The 22,770-nt window shown below is 36.6% G+C and overlaps 1 protein-coding gene across 2 annotated transcripts in view; it reads left to right on the top strand.

Moving 5' to 3' along the window:
- The window catches only part of lrch2 (leucine-rich repeats and calponin homology (CH) domain containing 2), a 65,775-nt gene that overhangs the window by 8,037 nt on the left and 34,968 nt on the right, over nucleotides 1–22,770 (top strand). For both annotated transcript variants that reach the window (XM_016560550.1, XM_016560549.1), the window contains exons 2-8: nucleotides 15,912–16,056; nucleotides 17,024–17,150; nucleotides 17,240–17,345; nucleotides 17,523–17,659; nucleotides 20,034–20,164; nucleotides 21,643–21,730; nucleotides 22,087–22,183. In XM_016560550.1, the coding sequence (XP_016416036.1) occupies nucleotides 15,912–16,056; nucleotides 17,024–17,150; nucleotides 17,240–17,345; nucleotides 17,523–17,659; nucleotides 20,034–20,164; nucleotides 21,643–21,730; nucleotides 22,087–22,183 (831 nt within the window). The remainder of the gene's footprint in view (nucleotides 1–15,911; nucleotides 16,057–17,023; nucleotides 17,151–17,239; nucleotides 17,346–17,522; nucleotides 17,660–20,033; nucleotides 20,165–21,642; nucleotides 21,731–22,086; nucleotides 22,184–22,770) is intronic.

The raw sequence follows: 22,770 nt of genomic DNA, 5'->3' as shown, positions 1-22,770 counted from the left end.
AAATGTATTTAAAATGGGTATCTCTGTACAGCTGTTGCGTCCGTTGTAGACACCGTGTCTGTGTGTGAGCAAAGAAAACAATCAGTATAAATATAACGATCAGTTTACTAAACATCGCACATCCTGCGATGTGACTATCGCGGATGCGCACATCGCGATATCGATGCTGAAACGATATATTGTGCAGCCCTACTGCAAATTATATTGCAAGTGGATAAATGTACAATATTTATGTACAGTAATATTCCGCCATTGTCCTGCTTGTCTTGCAAAGACTTTTTGTATGCAATAAATGCTTTAAATGCTGAAAAAGTGAGATTTACATAAAGAACTATAGTTAAAAGCAGTGTAAAGGTCTATTTATGTCACTGCAGAAGTGAGGTTTGAAAGACTATAGTCAAAGTTCACACAGATATCTAAGCAACTTAAGATGATTTATGTGACAAAGTTTGATGTGAGATGGTTGGGTTTGTTAAAGGGGTCATATGATGCTGCTAAAAAGAACAGTATTTTGTGTATTTGGTGTAATGAAATGTGTTTATGGGGTTTAAGGTAAAAAAAACCACATTATTTTCCACATACTGTACATTATTGTTTCTCCTCTATGCCCCGCCTTTCTGAAACGCGTCGATTTTTACAAAGCTCATCGGTCTGAAAAAGCGAGGTGTGCTGTGATTGGCCAGCTATCCAGTGCGTTGTGATTGGCCGAATACCTCAAGCGTGAGACGGAAATGTTACGCCCCACACATACTGTTGATGCCGTGTCCGGCCGGAGCAACGACACAAAAACATGAAAACCCATTACAAACGAGGCATTTGTTGCAACCAGTGGGGACATAATTACTGATTATAATGACTGTCTTTTTACGCGTTGCGTTGCATCGCGCCGCGTAAACATAAAACCATGTCTGCATTTGTGATCAGAGAAATGACAAACAACAAGTGCTAACGTTAATCCACACTGCCCAAAACTCGCGTTTGAATCATCAGTGGCAAATCCTTTAAATGAAAACGTACTTACAGACTGTGAGTCAGAACTGCCGGCATTGTAGTCAACTCTCCCAGGATCAGTAAACAGTCCTCCATAAAATGCGCTGCACACATCTGAATATTTGGGTTGAAGTGTTTTTCATAACGAAACACACAGCATCTCCACAACATGGCGGCGGCGGCAGCAACAATAATACAGCGAGAATAAGTTACGCCTTCTTTCTTTGCGTGAACGTTTGGGCGGCGTTATGCAAATCTTCTCACATCGTGACGTAGACATGTGGGGTGTGTTAGAACGAGCCGTTTTAGGTAGGCGTGGTTGAATCTTAATTTTAAAAAAGAATATCTTTTTAGATTTGAGACTTTAGTCTTTGCAACTTTACAGATCTTCTTTATGCACCAAGAGCTTGTAACACTCCAAAGAGAAAGGAAAAATTGAAATCGCATCATATGACCCCTTTAAACCCTACTTTAGACGAATCAAGGCGTTTGTCAGAGACCAATAAAGTTGTTTTTATCTCGTGCATTATCTTTACATAGATGTAAAGTACAAATGACATTTTTTTCAATGATATTAATGGAGACAAAAGAAGGAAGATAAAATGATGAATGTTAATAAATATTGATTTTTTTCTCTTAATGTCAGTGCAGCAGATTTTTATCTAGCTGTAGTACGCACTATAGAATATTCAAGTGCAAAGCTGTCTTTCATGAAAATGACTTGCATTAAGGCAGTTTGTGGTCATGCATGTGTATGAAATATGCATGTATCTGCTGAGCACTTGTGGTGTTGCTTTTAGGATCCCTGTATTAAAAGCTGATGCAGATGTACAGTACGCCTAATGCCCGTCATAACCATTTTAACAGCTAAGTGAACTTTCACCTTAGATTTGAGACCAAACATAAGTTCATACGGATTCCTGCATGTGAGTGTCAAATGGGAAAGGTTGTACTAGAAATTATAACTGAAAATGCTGCTCAGAGTCAGCCCAGATGTTCATGGAAAACATAGCTTATGGTGGTGATTTTATACATGATCCTAAAATCAAAATTCTGATATCATTTACTCATTTACATCCCTCATGTTGTTCCAAACCAGTATGCATTTCTTTGATTTTGATTTTTTTGAAGAACGTTCGACTTCCATCCTATAGACATAAAAACACTGAGGCATTTCTCAAAATATCTTCTTTTGAGTTCCACAGAAGGCATTTATTGATGACTGAATTTTAATTTTGGGTGTTGCATTACTTTAGATGCTGTCATATGTCAAGTACATTTAATGTCTTGAGCTCTATTGACAGACACAGAATCCTCTCTTTCTCTAGGCAGAACCCTTGGGCTCATGACATCATAGTGCTATAGAGGAAGTGATCATAAGATTAAAGGTTAATGAACCATTTTCGCATTTCTGGATTTAGAATGTAGAAATAAGGGATGGTAAGTTAAATTGTGCAGCTGGCATATAAGGCTTAAATAGGAGACCATTGCAGATGTTAATGTAGTGTTGTTCATTTTTGCTCCAACATCTAATTAAGAAAAAGAAAAATATAATTTCCCAGACTTTCTAAAAAGAGGAAATATTGAGAGATATACAGCAGTCAGAGGAAGGTGCTGAATTTGGTGTCACTTACTCAACAGCTGTATTTGAAACTGTACGTTTGGGCTGTATAGTTCAATTATTCTAACCATTTATGCATTTAATTCTTGTAAGCACAAAACAGCAAGAAGCAAAATGTACATTTAAGGTTTTTGATACATAACAATATCAAATTAAATATCAGTAAATTGTAGGGTTGCAAAGGGGTGAAACATTTCCGGTAAATTTCCAGAAACTTTCCAAAAATCCCTGGAAGATTCAAAAAAATCCTGGAAAGATTCCAAAATTTCTGGAATGTTTCCGAAATTTACTGGAAATTTTCCACCTTTTTGCAACCCTAGTAAAATGTAATGCTTTACGAAGAATCCGTCCCAGCTACTGCATGGCAAAATGCCTCTGAGACTGTCCTCTGATTACTGTAATGTCTGGGTTATTAGAAATCTTGAGGCAGCACGATCCACCGACAAAGTTCAAAATTTTATTGTGATTGAATCCAAGAATAGACTTTCGTCAGGTTTGACGCCATATTGAATTTAACACAGATGAAAACAATGCTGTGATAGTCTTACAGTCTTTTTATTTTCTGAAAGATGTTTCGTCATTTGGTAAACATCAGTACAGTCCATTAAACACATTGTATTTCTATTCCATAGCCTCATTTTCATTGCTGTCAAAGATTAAACATAGCACTACCCTTCCTAAGGTCTACTGTATTTATGTGTGCAAATAGGAAAGAAGGTTGTTTAGTGATGCTGTAAACATCACAGTAGTGTTGACTGGTTTTCTAAATTAATCCTGCTAAATCAAATATGTCATGTCACAAAGGGTATATATTCGTGTACAAAGTAACAGGAAGTTCCAGGGCTTTTTATACTTGTGGCAGTGTAACGAGGGACTCATTAAAACTCATTAATTTCTCTCTTTAGGGTAACCAGGAGCACTGTATGTCCTTTTTAGATCAGTAGATATTAAAATCAACAAGAAAAAGAGTGCTTTATTTTCAAGAAACCATCTCAGCTCTTGAATGGTCAGAAACATGTAAAGGTCTGATATTTCAGTATGATGGTGACTATGACTCATGAAGTTTCATTGCACAGTGAGTATTTTGAGATTACTCAGATTATGTCCACAACACTAAGGTTATATTTTGCAAACACAGGTCAATGTGGAAAGCTTAAATGGATTTATTTTGATGCGAAACAGACGGAAAGTGTTTCCAGGAACTACATTCATATTTTTTAAATCACTTGTCAGTGTGCCTGAATGAATTACTTTTGTTGTTGAATTGTTTTTGGTAAAAAAAAAAATGCATTGCATAAGTTTCAGGGCAAAATGTAACGCATGTACTGATGCAGATCTTAATTTATTTACAGAATCTATCATCCATCCTACCCATACAGATTTTATTACATTTGATGGCTGTACACACTGAAAGGAATAGACACAGCTAACCATTAAATTTTTTAACCCTCTTGGCCTAGGCTGGTCAGTAGTTCAGATTATCCAAGTAGATAATGTCAACATTGTGACATGTAAATCAGAAGAATTACTAAAAACAATGTTCAAAGACAAGTGACCGTACTGGCTCTAGGCACTTCTATAAGCGTTATTTTGAGATGAACTATTTAACTTCATTTTGCTGGTGTTGTTTGAGTTCCTCGCATGTCCTCCTGTGATGCACGCTCTAGTCTTGAGATTTTGTGACAGACAGGCAGGCAGGCCTCAGCTGTAGGCAGGAGACCACTCTGCCCTTCACAGATGAGCACACACACACACACACACAGACAGAGCACTCTCCAGAGACTGAGATAATTAGACATGATCTGACATGCTGGTCCCATCTGTAAGGTGTCAACTTCAAACCCTGGTGCTGAGCATCATGGTCTTTGTAGTATGTTTAGCACATCACTGTATAGTGATGCTTTGCAGCACTGAGAAAAAAAAAGACTTGCATATGGATTAAAATGTTAATAAACTAACTGATAGATCAATAAAGAGTGATGATGCAGTCAAACGTTTGACATGAGAAATACATTTAAAACTAACATTAGGCTAATTCAGGGTTTAAAATGAAGTGAAACTGATGAAGTATGAGTCAGCTCTTCTCATTTTCTGAAGTTTCTGATAGCTTAATTAAACAATCATTCTGAGCTCTAGGCCTAAGCCTTTTTATAATCTTAAAGGGGTCATGACATGAGAAATCAAATTTGCCTTAAGAGGTCTTTGTATACCTTGAAAACATCCTGCAAGTTTCATAGCTTAAAATGTCCTCCTTATTATAAACAAAGCATTTATTTTTAAGGGGTAATGACATGGATTTTTTTATTATTTTAATATGCTCTTTGAGGTTTACTTATAATTTTAATAAAGTTTTTTGCACACAAAAAAAACAAATATGTGGAAAAATTATTATAGATTCTGAATTATATATAATATAGAATTATTATAGATTATTTTTAACCCTCATTTGGACCTTTTTCTGAACTATCAGAAACAGGCTGTTTTTAAGGGGTGTGTCCTTTAAGGCTTCTCAGGAATCAGTCACTGTTATGATTGGCTAACATCATTGCATAGGAAACGGTATCAATGCCCCCTCGCTATTGCATGTTTTGAGTGTTTTGACAACAAAATCCAAATAAAACGGACATTTCCAAACAAAGCATTATTAAATAATTTCCTTACAATGTGATGCAGCTGCAGTCAGATCAAGTACCACTTCATCTTTCAACAAATGTTTCTTTGTGAACTCTCCATGACACTGTGCCTCGTTTACAAAGCAAAATGCTCCGATCAGTCCTCTGACACGATCCGGGGTGCCATTAAACATAAACTATCCACTTGTTCCTTACGCTGGGATCCTTCTGATATCTGTATAAAGACGCGAACGAGCTGTTTAAACCAAACGCGTCAAAGCGAATGTTCTTTCACTCCATTTGCCCAATTGACGACAGACTCGAATGTGTGGACTGTGTCAGAAAGCGAACACGCATCCGTATACTGTATTCAGTGTAGACAAGATGGCAGCAGTTATTGTAGGGCTGTCAAAATGGCTGAAAAACTAAATTATATTCGAATTTAAAATGCATAATTTCAGTTAGGGTGAAGAAAAGCTTTTGGCTTCTCTCCTGAGGCCACAAGAGCATCGTGCAAAATATTACTAATGCATGTTTATTCAAAGCATAAGAAAACATGACTATCTGTGAAAAAAGTGCATAATGTTTAAAATAATGTTTATAAACCAATTATAATTAATTAAGTTGCTTAAAGAACTATAAACAAAACAGCATGTAGCGAATCAGCTCATTCATGGGGAAAACTACACAAATATTATAAGTGAGAGCGAGACACACTTAATCAACGGTGATAGATGCCCCTCTAGAAAATGCGCGAAATATGCGTTCTGTGTGAACGGCTTGGTTTCAGTTTTGAAACAAGATCTTCTCCGCATTGATGATCTCTTTTCCCCGCAATATTTGTCATTAACAATGCAGCAGCGCCACATCTAGTGGCTTCAACTGGATAGGCTAACAAAAACATTATAATGCAACGACACTTACATCGTCATCGCATCTCGTGTGCCACTGATAAGGCTGCCTCCTTAACGCACACCTAAAATTTGAATGCAACGTTTTTGCATTCGAATGTGGATTTTTATTTTAAATTTGACAAATATTCGAAATTCGAGCCCTAAGTTATTGTAATTTCTGTTTGCTTTTGACGCGACACGACGCTCTCATTCAGCGTGATCAAGTGTCAGTTGTTAGCGGCTGAATGCCAGTGGGCGGAGCCTGTTGATGTGTTACTCTGACGGCAGTGTTTATGCAAACGACTGTGGCTAGGTGACGTCACCTTGCCCTATTAAAACGAGCCGGTTTTGGAGCTTGATTAAAGTGCTTTGCTTATAATGAGGAGGAAGTCTTTTTAATTTTTAGTCTTTTTGACATATTTTAATGGCATCCTGGATTACATCAGAGCTGGAGGATTATGTTTTTTTGGAGCATTTGACTGTAGATTGTTTTGTAAATGAGTTGTAAAAGAGAGTTGTAATGGTACATTCACACAGGGCACCAGCGTCGATGCTTGACGGAGGGCGTCTGATGAAGCTTGGTGCTGACACAACCGTCATAGTGACAACAGCCAATCACATTACTTTTCTGGTGTTGCATGAACAGGAATGGCTAGCGTCTGCGCTAGGGTATTTGCATAAGGCGATCTGATTGGCTGATGCCTGCGTTGGCACTTGAAAAGTTGAAAGTTTTCCTTTTATGCCGCGAGCAACGCAATGGATCCACAATTCGGTTCGTCAATGCATGACGTCACCCATTCAAAGTAAATGAGAAGTGTTAACGCTGACGTGTGAATCAGGCGTAAGATGAAACAGTTAGCTGTACTGGATCTGACAGCAGCTGCATTGTAAACTGTAAATTAACAATTTCAGAACACTTTGTCTGTAAATGACATTTTTATAGAGATAATGTTTTTAAAAAAACTTACTTATATACAGTATTGAGGGCCAGGGGCATTGATACTGTTTCCTGTGCAGTGACATTAGCCAATTAAAACAGTGGCCATAAAGAAGATGATTTACTCACCCTCAAGCCAAGTCTTCTTTCAAACGAATAGCCTACAATCAGAGTTATATTAAAAATGTCCTGGCTCTTCCAAGCTTCATTCCAAACACATTTTTTATTATATAACTCTGATTGTATTCATCTGAAAGAAGAAAGTCATATACACCTAGGATTGCTTGAGGGTGAGTACATTTTCATTTTTGGGTGAATTATAAATGTTTTATTTATTAAGTATGACGACGACGATCAACGGCACAAAACATGCCTAAACAGCGCCCGCGAGAGAGAGACTGCCTGATTGACTGAGCATGTCCTCCATCAGGTTAAGTCCTATTCATGAAAAAAATTAGTTTGCGATGTCCTAAGAGTAATGTTGTCGTAATATCCTAATATCTTTTCAATGTTTAGGGGTCAATGCTATAAAGTGAAGCATCAGCTTCAGCTTTTCCCCCTGCCGTTTATCCCAGCGTTTACCCCTCACGTCACTAGCTCCGCCCTTGCGCCATAGCTCGTGACCTGAAGAGAAGATGAGTCGTTTTGAGGGGGAGGGGAGGTTAACGTTTTTGATTAAAGATTACGAGGGCACATGAATTAAAAAAAAAATAATGAAGTGCACGGATAAATTATTTATAATAAACACTACAGTATTCCATTAAAAAATAAGAATTTTCAATTTTGATTTCATGGTGACTTTAAAAGGACCACCAGTTTAAAACAGATAATTTCAGACAGAGGGTCAGATTAAGGGTTGAAAATAAAAGTTTTGCAGGATATGCATTTGTTTGTGTGTGTGTGTGTGTGTGTGTGTGTGTGTGTCAAAAATGTTATTAAAGTTTCATGAAGCCTTAAAACTCATTTTTTGAGATGTTAACATATATGAACAGGTTTCACATCAGTGAAAACATCAATAGTACTCATTATGCCTAATATTTAGGGAAAAGTTTTTTTTTTTCTTCTTTTTTTGGAGCAATTCCGTTCTTCCGGTTCAAAAAGCAAACTTGAACCAACGTCACGAAAAGTGAAGTAGGCTATATGCGTTAATTTAGAGTGGTGATTTGCTGCCATGGCTGGAGAGTACGCGTCTATGTCATCAGTTTTCTGAGATTCTTTCAGTATTATTCATGAGAATGAATGCCTTATGATCCAATCACTGCGCTGTATTATGCATGAGGTCGTATCACAGCGGAGAATTCAAATCTCATGAAAGAGCTTCCATGCTTTCAGTTCACCTCTTTAAACGTGACCGTAACAATATTTAATATGTAAACAACACGTCGAGCGTGCATGAGAGAGGGTTTCTGCTCTGAACACCGCGATGAGTAACAACACTTAACAACACTTGCTGCGCAGCTCATAGTTCATAACTGGACCGGAGCAAGCGTGTTTTAAGTTTTGTGAACATATTTCATATTCTCTCATGCTCCAAACATGAACCAGTGCCGTGTATGTGCACACATGTCGTCTTCAAATGAAATATGCACAAATAAGGGCGCTGATACAGTGGTACACCTGATCATGAACGCGATGACACGACTTATTTTGTGATAAACAGCAAACGATACAGACCGAAAATTCATAGAAGAGTAAACAAAAAGTAACTGCCTTTCTTTCTGTTTTAAAGATATTTAATATTCATTTGTCTTTATAATGAGTGTGTTGTAGGTCTGTGTTTTATTGGTTGTTTTCTACCCTCTTCCCACACTCCACACTCCCTTTTTTCATTTTTTAAAGCAATTCAGATTCAGATGTGAATAGTCAGATCCGATTTTCCTTTTTCAGGACATTTGTAGCATCAGACAAAGTGGAGCAGTGCTCAGTGCACTCATTTTCACTCACTTTTTTCTTCTGTGTGAAATTCACTTAGTAGTATATAGTGAATGAGTGACTGAGTCAGCGGTTTTGGATGCAGATTGCAGAATATGCATGAATACATGAAATATTGCTTATACCTCTCATGCTCCTCGTATGTTTACCATCTTGGTAATATGTCATGATATGAACATGAACAGAGGCATAATTTCCCATTTTTTCGTCTTTTTTCCCACACTGACACCTACTTTCATTTGGTTTATGAGAAAGTCTCCTGGCATATTGCTGACTGTAACAAATGTAGGTTATCAGAGTGAATCAAACATTTTAAGATTTGATCAGATTGATGTTGAACAACCCAAAGAGCCGAATTCCACAGACAGGCTTCAACAACCCGGTTGAAATACTCAGGACACCATCAAATTATGCTTTTTAGTCATGCTTTTTTAGCTTTCGCTTTTTGCCACCGCGTTTTGATGCTGCTTTTTAGCGCTCCTTGAGCATACTCTGGCTTACACGCCAACAGCTCCTCTAAAACCATGAGGCAATTCCCTATAAAATCTTAAATGATTCCCTTTGAGCTAAATTGACCTGTTTCCCTTACACAAAGTTTGTAGTTAAATAAAGGTGAGTTACGGAAGAAAGAGGCAGGAACCAGCAGACATAAATAACACAAAAGTAAACGTAATAACACAGTTAAAAAACCATAACACAAACGTAAAGCCCCTCACGGACGACTGCCACAAACAAAATCCAGGCCTGGTCCTCTCTCGTTTTGCACTGTCATCACTCCTCCTTTTATCCTTCCAGAGCCTCAGTGGGACTCGAGACCGGTGAGTGGTGCAGGTGTCGCTCATTATCATTTACTCCACCAGCCTCACTCCGCTCCCATGGCTCTTGGCCCTGCCCCACTCGTCACACTGACGTTTTCATCTGTGTAGATACACTGAATATCGACTGCACTGTTTGTACAAGTGATCCAATTTCAGAAATTGGATCACTTGTACAAACAGTGCAGTGTTCCAATTTGAGTTAGTTTCATGTTGTTTTGATACACACCATTCGCTGAGGTGTGGTGTTTTTAAGCTATGTATATAAAGTTTAGATTTCAAGTAGTTCAAAGAGTGCGACTAGAGTGTCTAGACAGTCTTAATTGGATAGGGAAAGATCATTTTATTTTATAACCTGGTTTGTTAGAGCAGTTGTGCAGTGTTTCTGAGCTCTCTCTTTGTCCTGTAATACTGAGACAGAGGCTGTTTCAGATTGCCCAATTTGCTTTTAAATGGAACAAAATGTGATTATACAGCCACACACGGTTACATATCAACACGTATATAAGCAGCTGAATAAACATAGTCAATCACTGAAGTAAGTGAAATTGCAACCTGACACTGTGTTTGTCACAAACCATTTTTATTTTTGTTGCAAATGTGTCTGAACTCATAGTCTGAGCTGTATTTTCTTTTAATGTTTTTTAGGGATGAGGGCATGCCTCTGAACCTGTTTATGTTGGCATCTGCATAATTTGGCAAGCTTCTGCTAGCTACTGTAAGTGACAGATGAATGGAAGCAAGAATACAGTAGCGTTTGTTTGGGCATCACTGACAAAAGATATAGAAAGCAAGTTATCTTCCCTTGATAAACGGGTGTAAGTCACATCATATAGCTATGCTAATTATATGATTAGTTTAAATCTATTAAGTCAGTTAGTTTATTAGTTTAAATCCACAGTTAGGTCCAGACAGTCTCGTTCTTATTCTAAAGGGCCCCAGTGTGTCACTGATGACCAGAAACAACAAAACGGTAAATAAAAATGCCTCCAAACACACACATCTTTTTTGTTAATAAGATATACTAAATGATGTGTAACTAGTGATGAATTTTAAGTTAACATTCATACTGGATGTGAAATTACTAAATGTGTATCTGTGTAAATGATTTTTGTGGACTAAAAAATGAACACACAAAAGTATGTTGTATGTGTCTAAGGGGAAATACAGCATCATGTGACATCTCTGTAAAGTCCTTGGTATAAAACATTATACAGTGAGATGCTTTCAGTTGATTCCCTTCATTGAGAATCTTTTTACTCTCTCACTCTCTCCCTTAAACACTCTCTGTCCTCAGTTTGAACATAATTGGATAGATTGACTATTATATAACTTTCATTCAGAGCAACTAAAAGGAGTTCTGATAGAGACACAAAGAGGGAGAGAGAGAGATACAGACAGAGAGATTTAAGACGTCCAGTCCAGAGAAAGAAAATGAGATGAGTACATGCAGAGAATGATTTGTTGTGACCTCTTTTACTGTAGTCTTGAATGTTCTCTATCCTTCTGAAAAACGGCACTACTGGTTACCAGTATATGTTGTGTTTTGGATGCTAGTCAAAAGTATGGGGTGTACAGTATATGTGCTGATATCACAACACTTACCAGCCAGATGACTTTGGTCAACCAAAGAAGTCAATTTAACCAAATCTCTTGTATCAGTTCCTCTCTTAGACATTACAGTAACTATAGTGTAATATAACATGTTTGTGAGAAGGAAGGACACAGAAGAATCAGGCAATCAGCTGTTTATGTACCACTTCAGTGGGACCTCCATTTTGATTATTGTGTATTTTGCCGTATGTTAGTGTGGGTATGTGGATGGTGTGTTAAAGTTGTGCAGATGTGTTAACAAACCGCTCCACTCCTGTAAATTAACCTGTCACTCTGTGAGTATCTATTGCTGGTTTCCATGGTAATTGAAGGATGGTGGGTCAATTAAAATGAACACCTCACTGTAAACGTGCTGAGACTGTTGCTCAAGCAAGGTTGTGTGAGGATGATTTCTAAGCATGTGTTATCTTGGTGTTAGTTGCTTTGATTCTCTGGATTCACAGCTTATTTATATGCAGATACTTCTTTAAATAAACCATTCGTAGGTTGATTTCTCTAAAATGTGTAAACATTGTGATTGTGAGTCTATGTTGCTATTAAAACATTACTTGATTGTTTAAGCATCCTGACCAGCCATACACAGCAATACTGAGTCTATTACAGCTTTGTCTGATCATATTCAGAAAGATTAATGTTTTCTGCAGTTTTGTTTGATGCTTCTAGTAGTGCAGAAATAACACACTTCAGCTTTAAGGGGGGGGGGGAATCCTGTCATTTTACTCACCCTCATTTCGTTCCAAATCCATTAAACTTTTTTCATCTTTGTAATAAAGATATTTTTAATAATATCTCATCATTTTTGTTCATCCATTGAGAGTAAGCAACATTTTAAAGCTTTAAACAGTTCATAAAGATATAATAAAAGTAATCCATATGAACCGAGTGGTTTAATCCAAGCCTTCTGTATAGAGACACAATCACTTTATATGATAAACATTTTAACTTGCGATTTTATTCACATATAAACATTGATCAGTGCATATACATTAAGAAGAGAACATCAAATATAATGGAAGCTCAACTGCTTGAAAATGTTGATTATATAGACTTTCAATGGATGGACAAAATGGTAAGGGAATATTAAAAAATATCTTCATTTGTGTTGAATGATTTATGGTTTTGGAACCATTTGAGGGCCAACACTGATTTATGATCTCTATGAATTGAATGCAATATTTCTGTTTTTTAATGAGTTTGTTCATCCTCACTACCATTTATGTGTTTCCACTGGATGTCTTTAAGAATCTGTTGTTTTAGAGAGCACATAAAGCAGACAGATAAAATATACTGATCCAGCCTATTATTATATTCATGAAACACGTGGGGCACTGAGTTTGCTGTGTGTGTGTGTGTGTGTGTGTGTGTGTGTGTGTCAGAAACATGAGCCCTACCCTCTCATGAAGACATTAAGGAAGCTTGCTGATAGCCCGTATCATCTCCACTGGCCTTAAGTCCATGCATTAAAAGCACATTGATTTCTCATTTAAGTGTGTGTGTGTGTGGCTCACCGAATGTTCTTTTCAGTCTTACCCTGGACGTCAGGAGAGGTGAGCTGCTTGTGCAACGCTGAGATAAAATCATCTGTAAATTACATTAAAGCTGCTCTGCTGTAGGCGCAGTGCCATAAAACACATTTCTCACACGCAGATTTCTCTTTTAAGTGTGTGTGTGTGTGTGTGTGTGTGTGTGTGTGTGTGTGTGTGTGTGTGTGTGCGTGTGTGCATGTGCGGTGGGGGACTGGTCCCTTCTGCTAAACAGCTGTGCCTCAGTCTAAGTATTGTTTGAGTATAAAAGAGTTAGATCACCAAAAGAAAGGTGAGACAAAGAAAAGAACAAAGTGATCATAGCTGATAGCTATCAAATCAGTATCTGATACTATATACAGAGACAACAGCAAAAAAAAGACGAGGATCTTTTCCTTTCAGTCAGCTCTCTTTCACTGGTTTTGTGCCAAAAGACACACACACAGCTACTACTGGAGATGCTGAGCTGATATTAGAAATGTCGCTGTCTCAAGGAATTGCCATCAGTTCATCCCTCTATCACTTCCTCTCTCACACTCCTCCTCTCTCTGTCCACAGTACACACACACACACACACACACAGTTCCTCACAGTCATGCTGTCTCTATCTTTAAGTTTCTCTTCACTCAATCACTGTCTCTCTGTCTGTCTGTCTATGACAATAACACACTTATTTCCTCATACAGTCTCTCTCTCACTGTGTGTGTGTGTGTGTAATGTGTTTGCTCAGCTCTTTTCCAGTTCAGTTGACTGGGTCTCTGTCCTCAGGTTCTGAGAGACATTATAGATTGCTGTAAACTATAAAGTCCTCACACAGAAACAGACAGATGTGTGCCTCTGTGCTTAAAGGGATAGGCCTAGTTCATCCATAAACGGAAATGTACCCTTATGCTGTTCCAAACCTGTATGACGTTATTTCTTCTGTGAAACGCAAAAGAAAATATTTACAGAATGTTGGTAACCAAACAGTTTTGGACCATTGACTTCCATTGTATGGACAAAAAAAATCAATCCATAAAATTATTTTTATGCTCCACAGAAGAAAGTCATGCAAGTTTAGGCTATAATGACACAAATTGACAGAATTTTCATTAAGTTTCATTTTTAATCTCTTTAAGAAGCCAGCAAGTTGTGACAGATTTTTAAAATATTGTTCCCAGTCACCATGTCATAGTATTTTGTAAAGTATCTCAAAATGATTTTTCATATGGTTTAAAAGCCCTAATTTAAAAATTGTCATATAATGTTCAATTCAAAATTTGACAGTTAGATGTGGTTACAGCTAACTGGCACATGCTGGTCAGCCAAAACATGACTCCTTGGACCCGACTGGACCAACAAAACATTTTACATTTGCCTGGCACTGGCGTTGTTTTTTTATCGTCATGAACATCTGAAAATTATACAAAACAGATAAACTGTAAAATACTGATCTTTCTAAATGTTTAAATGTTCACTAATGGACGACCTTTTTGTTGAAATGCAGTATTGAAGCCCAGCTGCTGAACTAACATGAGCATACTCTGCTCTCTTATCAGCCAACTGAAGGTTGTTCAAGAGGAATGTCTGAGGTGGAGTCAGCACAGTTTGGGTTGGTAACAGTTGCCAGGCAACACTGCTTTAGTCTGTAATAGTTGCCAGGCAGCACAGCTTCAGGTTGGCAATGTCAGCTGTCTGTGTCTGTGTGTGTGTGTGTGTGTGTGTGTGTTTTTTCTCTGCTCAAATCTCATTGGCTGAGACTGGCAATTGGCCTCAAACTCATGAAAGATGTGATATCTAATGTACCCAAGAGGTCTCTAAAAATTATATAATTCCCTTTCTGTTTGTCTTACTACTTCTTTTCTTTGATATAGTTACAGTCTTTTATATTTCTCTCACATACACTCTTTGTCTTTTCAAAGACAATATGAATTATAGAGGAAGTTGACATGACTTTTCTTCTGCATGCATGTCTGCTCCCATGGCAACACTATGGTAATGATAACTCAGATCTGATTGGTTGAATTTGTTGTAATTCTGAGTGATTTTGGTCTGAGCTTGAGATTGATGTCAATTTGAAGATGAGGGCTGACATTTTAGACAATTCTTTTCTCTTCCAGTTAAAATGGTCCCAAGCGAAGCCAAAGCAAGATCAACCACTGTGTAACACATTGGTTTCTGAATGAATCAATGGTTTTGAACAAATCAGTAGAGAATGATTCAAGTCACTTGATGCCACCTACTGGCATAATAAGGACGGTAGAAAGAGCCACTAGAAAAGCCCCAGACTGACAGTCAGTCTTAAACTTGCAAACATAGTCAAGTACAATGACACAAACAAATAAACCTCCCAGTGCTGTAGGTATCAGCTCGGCCAATCAGATTCAAGGACCAGAACTAACGGTTGTGTAGTTGCATTTAAATACACATTTGCTCGATGTTAAACACAACATATGCACATTTTACTGATATTTATTTATTTATTTATTGACAATTTTTTAATTAAAAGTGCTGGAGTCACATTCTCTGTGTATTCATGTAATTTCATTTTATTGTTAGGTGTCACATGAGCAAAGCTAGTGACAAGAGCTCCTCTCGCTGCATCTGAATTATATGTACTGCCTTGACAAATCAATAATTCTCCCCCATTTGCTCTTTCTCTCTTGTGTTCAGTGTGTGTGTGTGTGTGTGTGTGTGTGTATGTGTGTTACACCGCTGCTTTGTCAGTGTCTGATAAGGTGAAACTCTTCCTATAGATCAGACTAATCAACCAGTTAATTATTCAATAAATCAATTATTCATTCTCTTGTAGACAGTAGTCCTCCCGAGTAACAGGGGCGTCAATCTTTTTGCTTGGATGTGGGGTACACTAGCGTGCATTATTAGTTTGTAAATATAAGTCTGTCTCTGTGAATATCTTTCTATTGGAAAATGTCATGTTGATCTCATCTGGTGTGTTGAACTGACGTATCTGATTCATCTTTTTTCTGTATAGACTTGTCGAAAAACCGTTTTTGTGAAATCCCTCCAGAAGTTTGTATGTTTGCGCCACTGGAGTCATTAAACCTCTACCACAACTGCATAAAGGTGGTTCCAGAGGCCATTATCAACCTACAGATGCTCACCTACCTGAACATCAGGTAACACCCACACTATGATATCTGTTAACTCATGTTAACATCTCATTATTATTGATCTGTTTCTTAGACTACCTTGGCATCAATAAAAATTGTGTCTTTTGAATGAAACTGTATTTAAATATATTGCAGACCCACAGAAATTCATTTGAATCGACTCCTAATGCAGTAGCTGTAAACCCTGATTGAACACTGACAATTTGGTGAGGAATACACTATTGTTCAAAAGTTGTATTTGATCCAAAATACAGTAAAAACAATAATATTGTGAAATATTAATACAATTTTTGAGTAACTGTTTTCTGATTTAAAATGAAATGAAATGTAATCTTTAGATGAATTTTCAGCAGAATGTTTTTTTTAAACAAAATTACTACTTTTATTCAGCAAGGGTGCATTCAATTGATCAAAAGTGGCAACAAATACATTATATAACATCACAAAAGATTTCTATTTAAAATAAATGCTGTTTTATTTTGGGAACTTTCTATTAATCAAATAATCCTGAAAAAAATAGATCATAGTTTCCACAAAAATTTTAAGCAGCACAACTGTTTTCAGCATTGATAGCAGTAAGAAATGTTTCTTGAACAACAAATCAGCATTAGAATTAGATTTCTGAAGGATCATGTGACACTAAAGACTGGTGTAATAGCTGCTGATGAAACCGCTTTGTCATCACAGGAATAAATAAATTAAAATAGAAAACAGTTATTTTACTATATTGTAATGATATTTCACAATATTACTGTTTTTACTGTATTTTTGACCAAATAAATGCAGCCTTGGTGAGCATAAATCACACAAGATTCTCAATATGTTACAGATCCAAAACCTTTGAATGGTAGTTACTATCATCTAGCAACTGTAAGAGGTTAAATTGATTTCAGTTTTTCTGTGGGTTCTGTAATTAGCGAAAGTGATAGAGGTTGAAATGTATATTTATTAAAGCCAGTCCTTGTGTTTTCAGTCGAAATCAGCTGTCCATTCTCCCCAAGTTTCTCTTCAGTCTTCCTCTGAAAGTGCTGGTGGTCGGCAACAATAAACTTTTGTCTATTCCTGAGGAGATCGGAAAGGCCAAAGACCTCATGGAACTGGTCAGTGTGTGGAATTAAATGCGGGATTATTGTATATAATGTGTGTGTATCTGTTGTTTATGTACAGTACGTGTGTTTTCTCTGTTCAGGACATCAGCTGTAATGAGATCCAGGTGCTTCCTACTCAAATGGGGAAACTCCTCGCGTTACGTGAACTCAACATACGAAGAAACTGTCTACAAGTGTTACCAGATGGTATAGAAACATACACAAGACAGATTTGTCAACAAAAGCATAAAACTACTACATCTTCACTGGATATACACTGAAATTAGCCACATTTACTGCGTATACTAGTTATGTTAATACTATGAGTTAGAAAATAAATTCTTATTATATCTCTTTCTTTCTTTCTTTCTTTCTTTCTCACAGAGTTGTCCGATCTGCCATTGATTAGGTTGGATTTCTCCTGTAATAAAATCACTGAGATTCCCATATCTTACCGCAAACTTAAGCAGTTACAGCACATCGTTCTTGACAACAACCCCATGCAATCTCCTCCTGCCCAGGTGTGTCTGTACTCATCTGTTACCGTCTATCTCTTCACATGTATGGAGCTGAAGCTATAGATTATTATTTGTTGTTACTGTCTGTTGTTTATTTCTTTTCTGTTGGCGCCATCCAGTGGCTGACAAGGTGAAATCCATAAAGTATCAGGCGTATTCATGCAACAATGATGATCGTTTTTTCTTTGTTCCTATCTCACCTAATGTGCCATGTGAGCAAGTATAGCCTAACCTATACCTATAGCCTAAAAAAAAAGCCATATAACCACTGTGGTCTTTGAAGCTTTGACTGGGAAACAGTATTACATATCAGTGTTACCCTTTCTGTTTGTGTAATTTATAATTTATTTGGACAATTAATTGAAATCAATATGGTTTCCAATAGTATGGCTTAGTGTTATTAATCAATCACAAAGGCTGTGATTTAATTAAATAAATAAATGTGCTGTGGTTTCAAAGTGCCAAAAAATCCCCTGCTAAAAAGCTTGATGATTTATTGTATGAAAATGAAGAAATGAATACGTACATTTTAGTATTATAATTTTACTGTTTTACTGTGAAATATATCTATTTTACTAAATACTATTTTTTTTACAGCTTACATTTCTTGTTTTGTTTTTTGTATATTTCTCATTTTGTTTATTATTTTTAATAATAATCACAGTAAAATAATAATATATTATTGAATGGTTTAAAAACAATGGGGAAAATAATTTTGTGTGTGTGTTTACTGAAAGAGGTTTGAGTATGAACAACCACATTTTTATATATTTTTTCCATATAGTTCAGCCTTAAAAGAATGGTTCACACTAAAAAAAAAATCTACTTTTTAAAAGTATTTTTTATTTTCTATGCAGATTTACTACCTACAAAATGTAGGTTACCTACCCCAATCATTCTAGAATGATTACTTGAAAGTGAATGTTCCTGTATTTTTTATATCACAATATCCTCAGGACTACTTACTTTTCTCTTTGTAGTCATGTTTATTTCCCTTTTTTTTTTTATTCTTCTGTAGAAAAGTAATCACCAAACCACATCACGTTCTCAATCACTGAGCAATCACACTGTGCCCTTGAGCAATGCACTTAGTCCAAGTTGTTCCAGTATTGCTCTGGTGTGAAAGGTACATGGTTCCTGTGCATGGCTTTGGGCTGTAAGTAAAGTTAAAAAAAAGTGCAGATGTGACGATGTGCAGGAATGCGTTGTTCTAGTTAGTGTTATCAAAGCACAATGGTCTAACCGTGCAGATTTAATCTCATCGGAGCGTGTTGTCCTTACGGTTAATGAAACAACAGCTCAGATGGGTTTCCTTCCTCCTTTTCATTTTAGTTAAATGTTTTTGTTAACAATGACGTAAAATACCGATCAAGATGTTTTTTTTTTTTTTGTTCGGTTGATAACAAAATAAGATCTTTTACTATGGCTCATCTTGCTGCGACACGCAGATTTGGAGGACAGCCAGTCCTTCCTGTGACTGAAATGATCTACAGTATGTGTAGTTTTCCTGGGAAATTTCTTGGCAATACTCCCAGAGAGAAAGTATGTGCATGTACAGGTAGACACCACTCAAGTGACTTTATTTTTTAAAGAAGACAGTTATGTCAGTGGTATTTTAACATGTTACATTAAGAAATATGAATATATTTTTATCTTATTGATATGTTTATTTTTGAAACACAAGCTGAACAGATTCCTGGGTGAAATGCCCATAAATCCTTTCTTACAAATTATTTGGTTGCATTTACACTATTGGAGTGTAAATATTTACATGTGAATGAAAATTGGCTTACTGTAATGTATGTATATATGCAAGTTCATGTATACATATGCACTACTGTTTAAAAACTTGGGGTTTGTGTTTTTTTTTAATGCTTTTGAAAGAAGTCTCTTAGGCTCACCAAGGGTAATTTATTTGATCAAAAATCTAGGAATATTATTACAATTTAAAATAACAGTTTTCTTTTGTTAATATATTTTAAAATGTTATTTATTTATGTAATGGTAAAGCTGAATTTTCAACAGCCATTGCTCCAGTCTTCAGTTTCACATGATCCTTAAGAAATCTTATGTGCTGATTTGATGCTTAAGAAACATTTTTTCCCCCCTTATCAATATTGAAAACGGTTGTGGAAACAAAAGAACAGCATTTATTTGAAACAGAACTCTTATAACACAAATGTCTTTACTGTCACTTTTAATCAATTTAATGCATCCTTGCTGAATAAAAGTATTAATTTCTTTATACAATTCTAAACTTTAGTGTGTCTGTGTATATAAGTGGCCTGAAGACATTTTATAGAGGCTGTAATTTCTCTGCTGATTTGTATTGTCCCATCTTGTCAGTTTTGAGATTAATTTTCTTCTTTGCTTTCAGATCTGCCTAAAGGGAAAGATCCACATCTTTAAGTATTTAAACCTGCAGGCATGTCGCCTGGATAAAAAACCAGACACACTTGACCTGCCTTCTCTGGGAAAACGCTGCTTGCCTCAGCAGCTAACAGACAGGTACCTACAGCCTTGCCTTTCATCCTCATGTCTCTGCCACTTTAGTAAGCACACTTATATTTTAACAACTATGAGTGACAGCACTTTCAGAGCCCCATGAATCATATTGTCAACATCTGTTTGTAAGTGATCAGGTGTTTCCTGCTTCACAGATGATTCACATAAAACATGCAAAAGCATTTTTAATCTACTGTTTGTGGGTCGCTTGTTTCGGTACTTTGTATTTCTCCAGTTTTTCTTAATATTTTCTGCGCTAAGTGCTATCACGTTTGTTTAGGGTTATTAAGGTTTTTTTGCCCACAGTTATTTGTACATAATCTTTTTAATGCAAACAATGTATTGAATTATAGGGGATGCTGACACAGACAGGAATAAAATCTCTTGTATACAACAGTTACTTCCAGTCTTCGACTCTGATTGGTCAGGAGTGCTTAAAATACAGACCATCAACACCGTTTCTATCACTCCTCTTGTCTGTGTTTGACTGTCAGTCTCTGCATTAGTGCTGAGGATTTTACGGTGACTCTTTCTGCAGGTCACATTGATATGCCAGTAGGTGGCAACAGCTGACTCTCTTTGTGTTCACCCAACCGATTAGTGAAAAAACGCTGATTCATTAAAGAAAGAAACATTAGAGTGAGTCATAGAGAATTATTCATTCAACTGATTTGTTCAAAAGCTCTGATTCATTCAGTGACTCACACACTGTCCTCGTGAGTGAATCGTTGAATTATTCACTCAAAGGATTTGTTCAGAAACACCATTTCATTCCTGACAGCTGTGACATCGTTTGGAACTATTTTGTTGTTGGAACAAAAATTTACAAATTGTGTTTAAAATGTTAAATTGCAAATTGAATTAAGTTACTCAAAATCTATTCAGCAATATTACTCAATAATGAGTTGTTGTATAAATGCACAATGGTGCTGCTTCTTTGACATTTTTAACCCAGTAATTGACCCCAATCCTTTAGCATCTTTATTTAGGGTTTTCACAGAAAATGTGAAAACTGACATTTTAGAGATAGATAATATAGCACGTACATTGTACATAATTGACTAGACAATGTATACTATTTAATTGAAAGTTGTCCTCTTTGCCAATCCATTGGGTATTTGATTTTTTGACCTACTGTTTGCCCTCAAACTTGAGAAGAGCAATTTTTAAAGTCAGAATGAAACCCCAATTTTACAAGGCCAATTTTACATTACTTTAAAGGGACATGTTCTGTTCAAAATGTGTTCTTTTCTGTAATAATTCGGTATGTGTGTCTTTTTTTGGATTAATAAAAAATTGCAGTGTGCAAAAAGAAAGTCGTTTCACTCAGAATAGGGTCTTCAGGACACTCCTTGATTTTTTTCCTAACTTATTTACATAATTGCCTGTTAAGTGTTGAATCTTCCAAGTGTGATATTGCTTCATCATCTCAGTTGTGTGTCTCTTTGTGCCTTTGTTTACATGTATGTTTGTTTGTTTAGTATGGAAGATTTCTATCCCAGTAAAAACCATGGCCCTGACTCAGGTATTGGCAGTGACAACGGTGACAAAAGACTGTCGACTACAGAGGTAAACGCACATATACGGCCATTAGTCATACACACTCAAACAGGCTGTTTTTCACTTGATACAATGGAGAAAAAAAAAATGTTTTGACAATTCTACCAGGCAACCAAACAAGAAATTGGGGTTAGGGTGGGCTAAGCTCATATTTAGGTGGGTCGGGCCCACTTGTGTAGCCTGGCCTGACCTGGATGTTTAAGAAAAATGATCTGGCAGGATAATTGATGAGTTCTATTATGTGGGAGTAACACAAGTAACAGTTACTAAGTAAATATCTAGAACAGTTTGCCGGAGGGTGTCTCTCATCTTCTTTTTTCATCTGACATATCTCCCTCTCCTGCTCTGTGTCTCTTGTTCCTCAGCCATCTGATGATGACACCATGAGTCTCCACTCTCAAGTGTCTGAGACGGCGCGGGCTGACGCACACACACTTCTCACAAAGCTGGACTCAAACAAAGGTGTGCTTTCAGCAGTAGTAATATTATAGCTATGTTTTATTAGTCATATTAATATTGACTAAGCACTACTCACGGTTTAACTGAGTATGTAAAAATCTTACCTCTGCTTACCTAGGCCAAGTACAAATACATTAGCATATCCATTGTCATATGATAAAACTTTTCGAAGAGTTGTCATGATAGAAATGCATTTAGACATTCATGCATAGATTGTGTCTGCAACCACTGGCCCCTTCACTCACTGTTCATGTTAACCAAAATAAGTGGTAGCTTCTTTCAAAAACATGATTAAATCTTAATGTACGCACAGTAATGTGTGTATCAGATAGAATTTTAAGATCTAAGTGAAGATTTAAGTGAATTCAGATGTAACCTACACACCAAATCCTAAATTACTTTAAACTCATTTTCAAAAATCTCATTTTAATCTGCGTATTACAAACCACATATTTACCACAGGTTAGGTTAGGTTAGGTTAGGTTAGGTACACTTTATTGTCCCTGAGGGAAATTTGTCTTAGGCTCAGAAATACAACCACCACATCACATACAACACATAATAGAAAGAATAAAAAAAATAATAATAAT

The sequence above is a fragment of the Sinocyclocheilus rhinocerous genome, unplaced genomic scaffold (genome assembly GCF_001515625.1).
Source record: "Sinocyclocheilus rhinocerous isolate Xijiao unplaced genomic scaffold, SAMN03320098_v1.1 scaffold77, whole genome shotgun sequence".
Classification (NCBI taxonomy): Eukaryota; Metazoa; Chordata; class Actinopteri; order Cypriniformes; family Cyprinidae; genus Sinocyclocheilus; species Sinocyclocheilus rhinocerous.
This window is presented reverse-complemented; position numbering and strand designations above follow the sequence as displayed.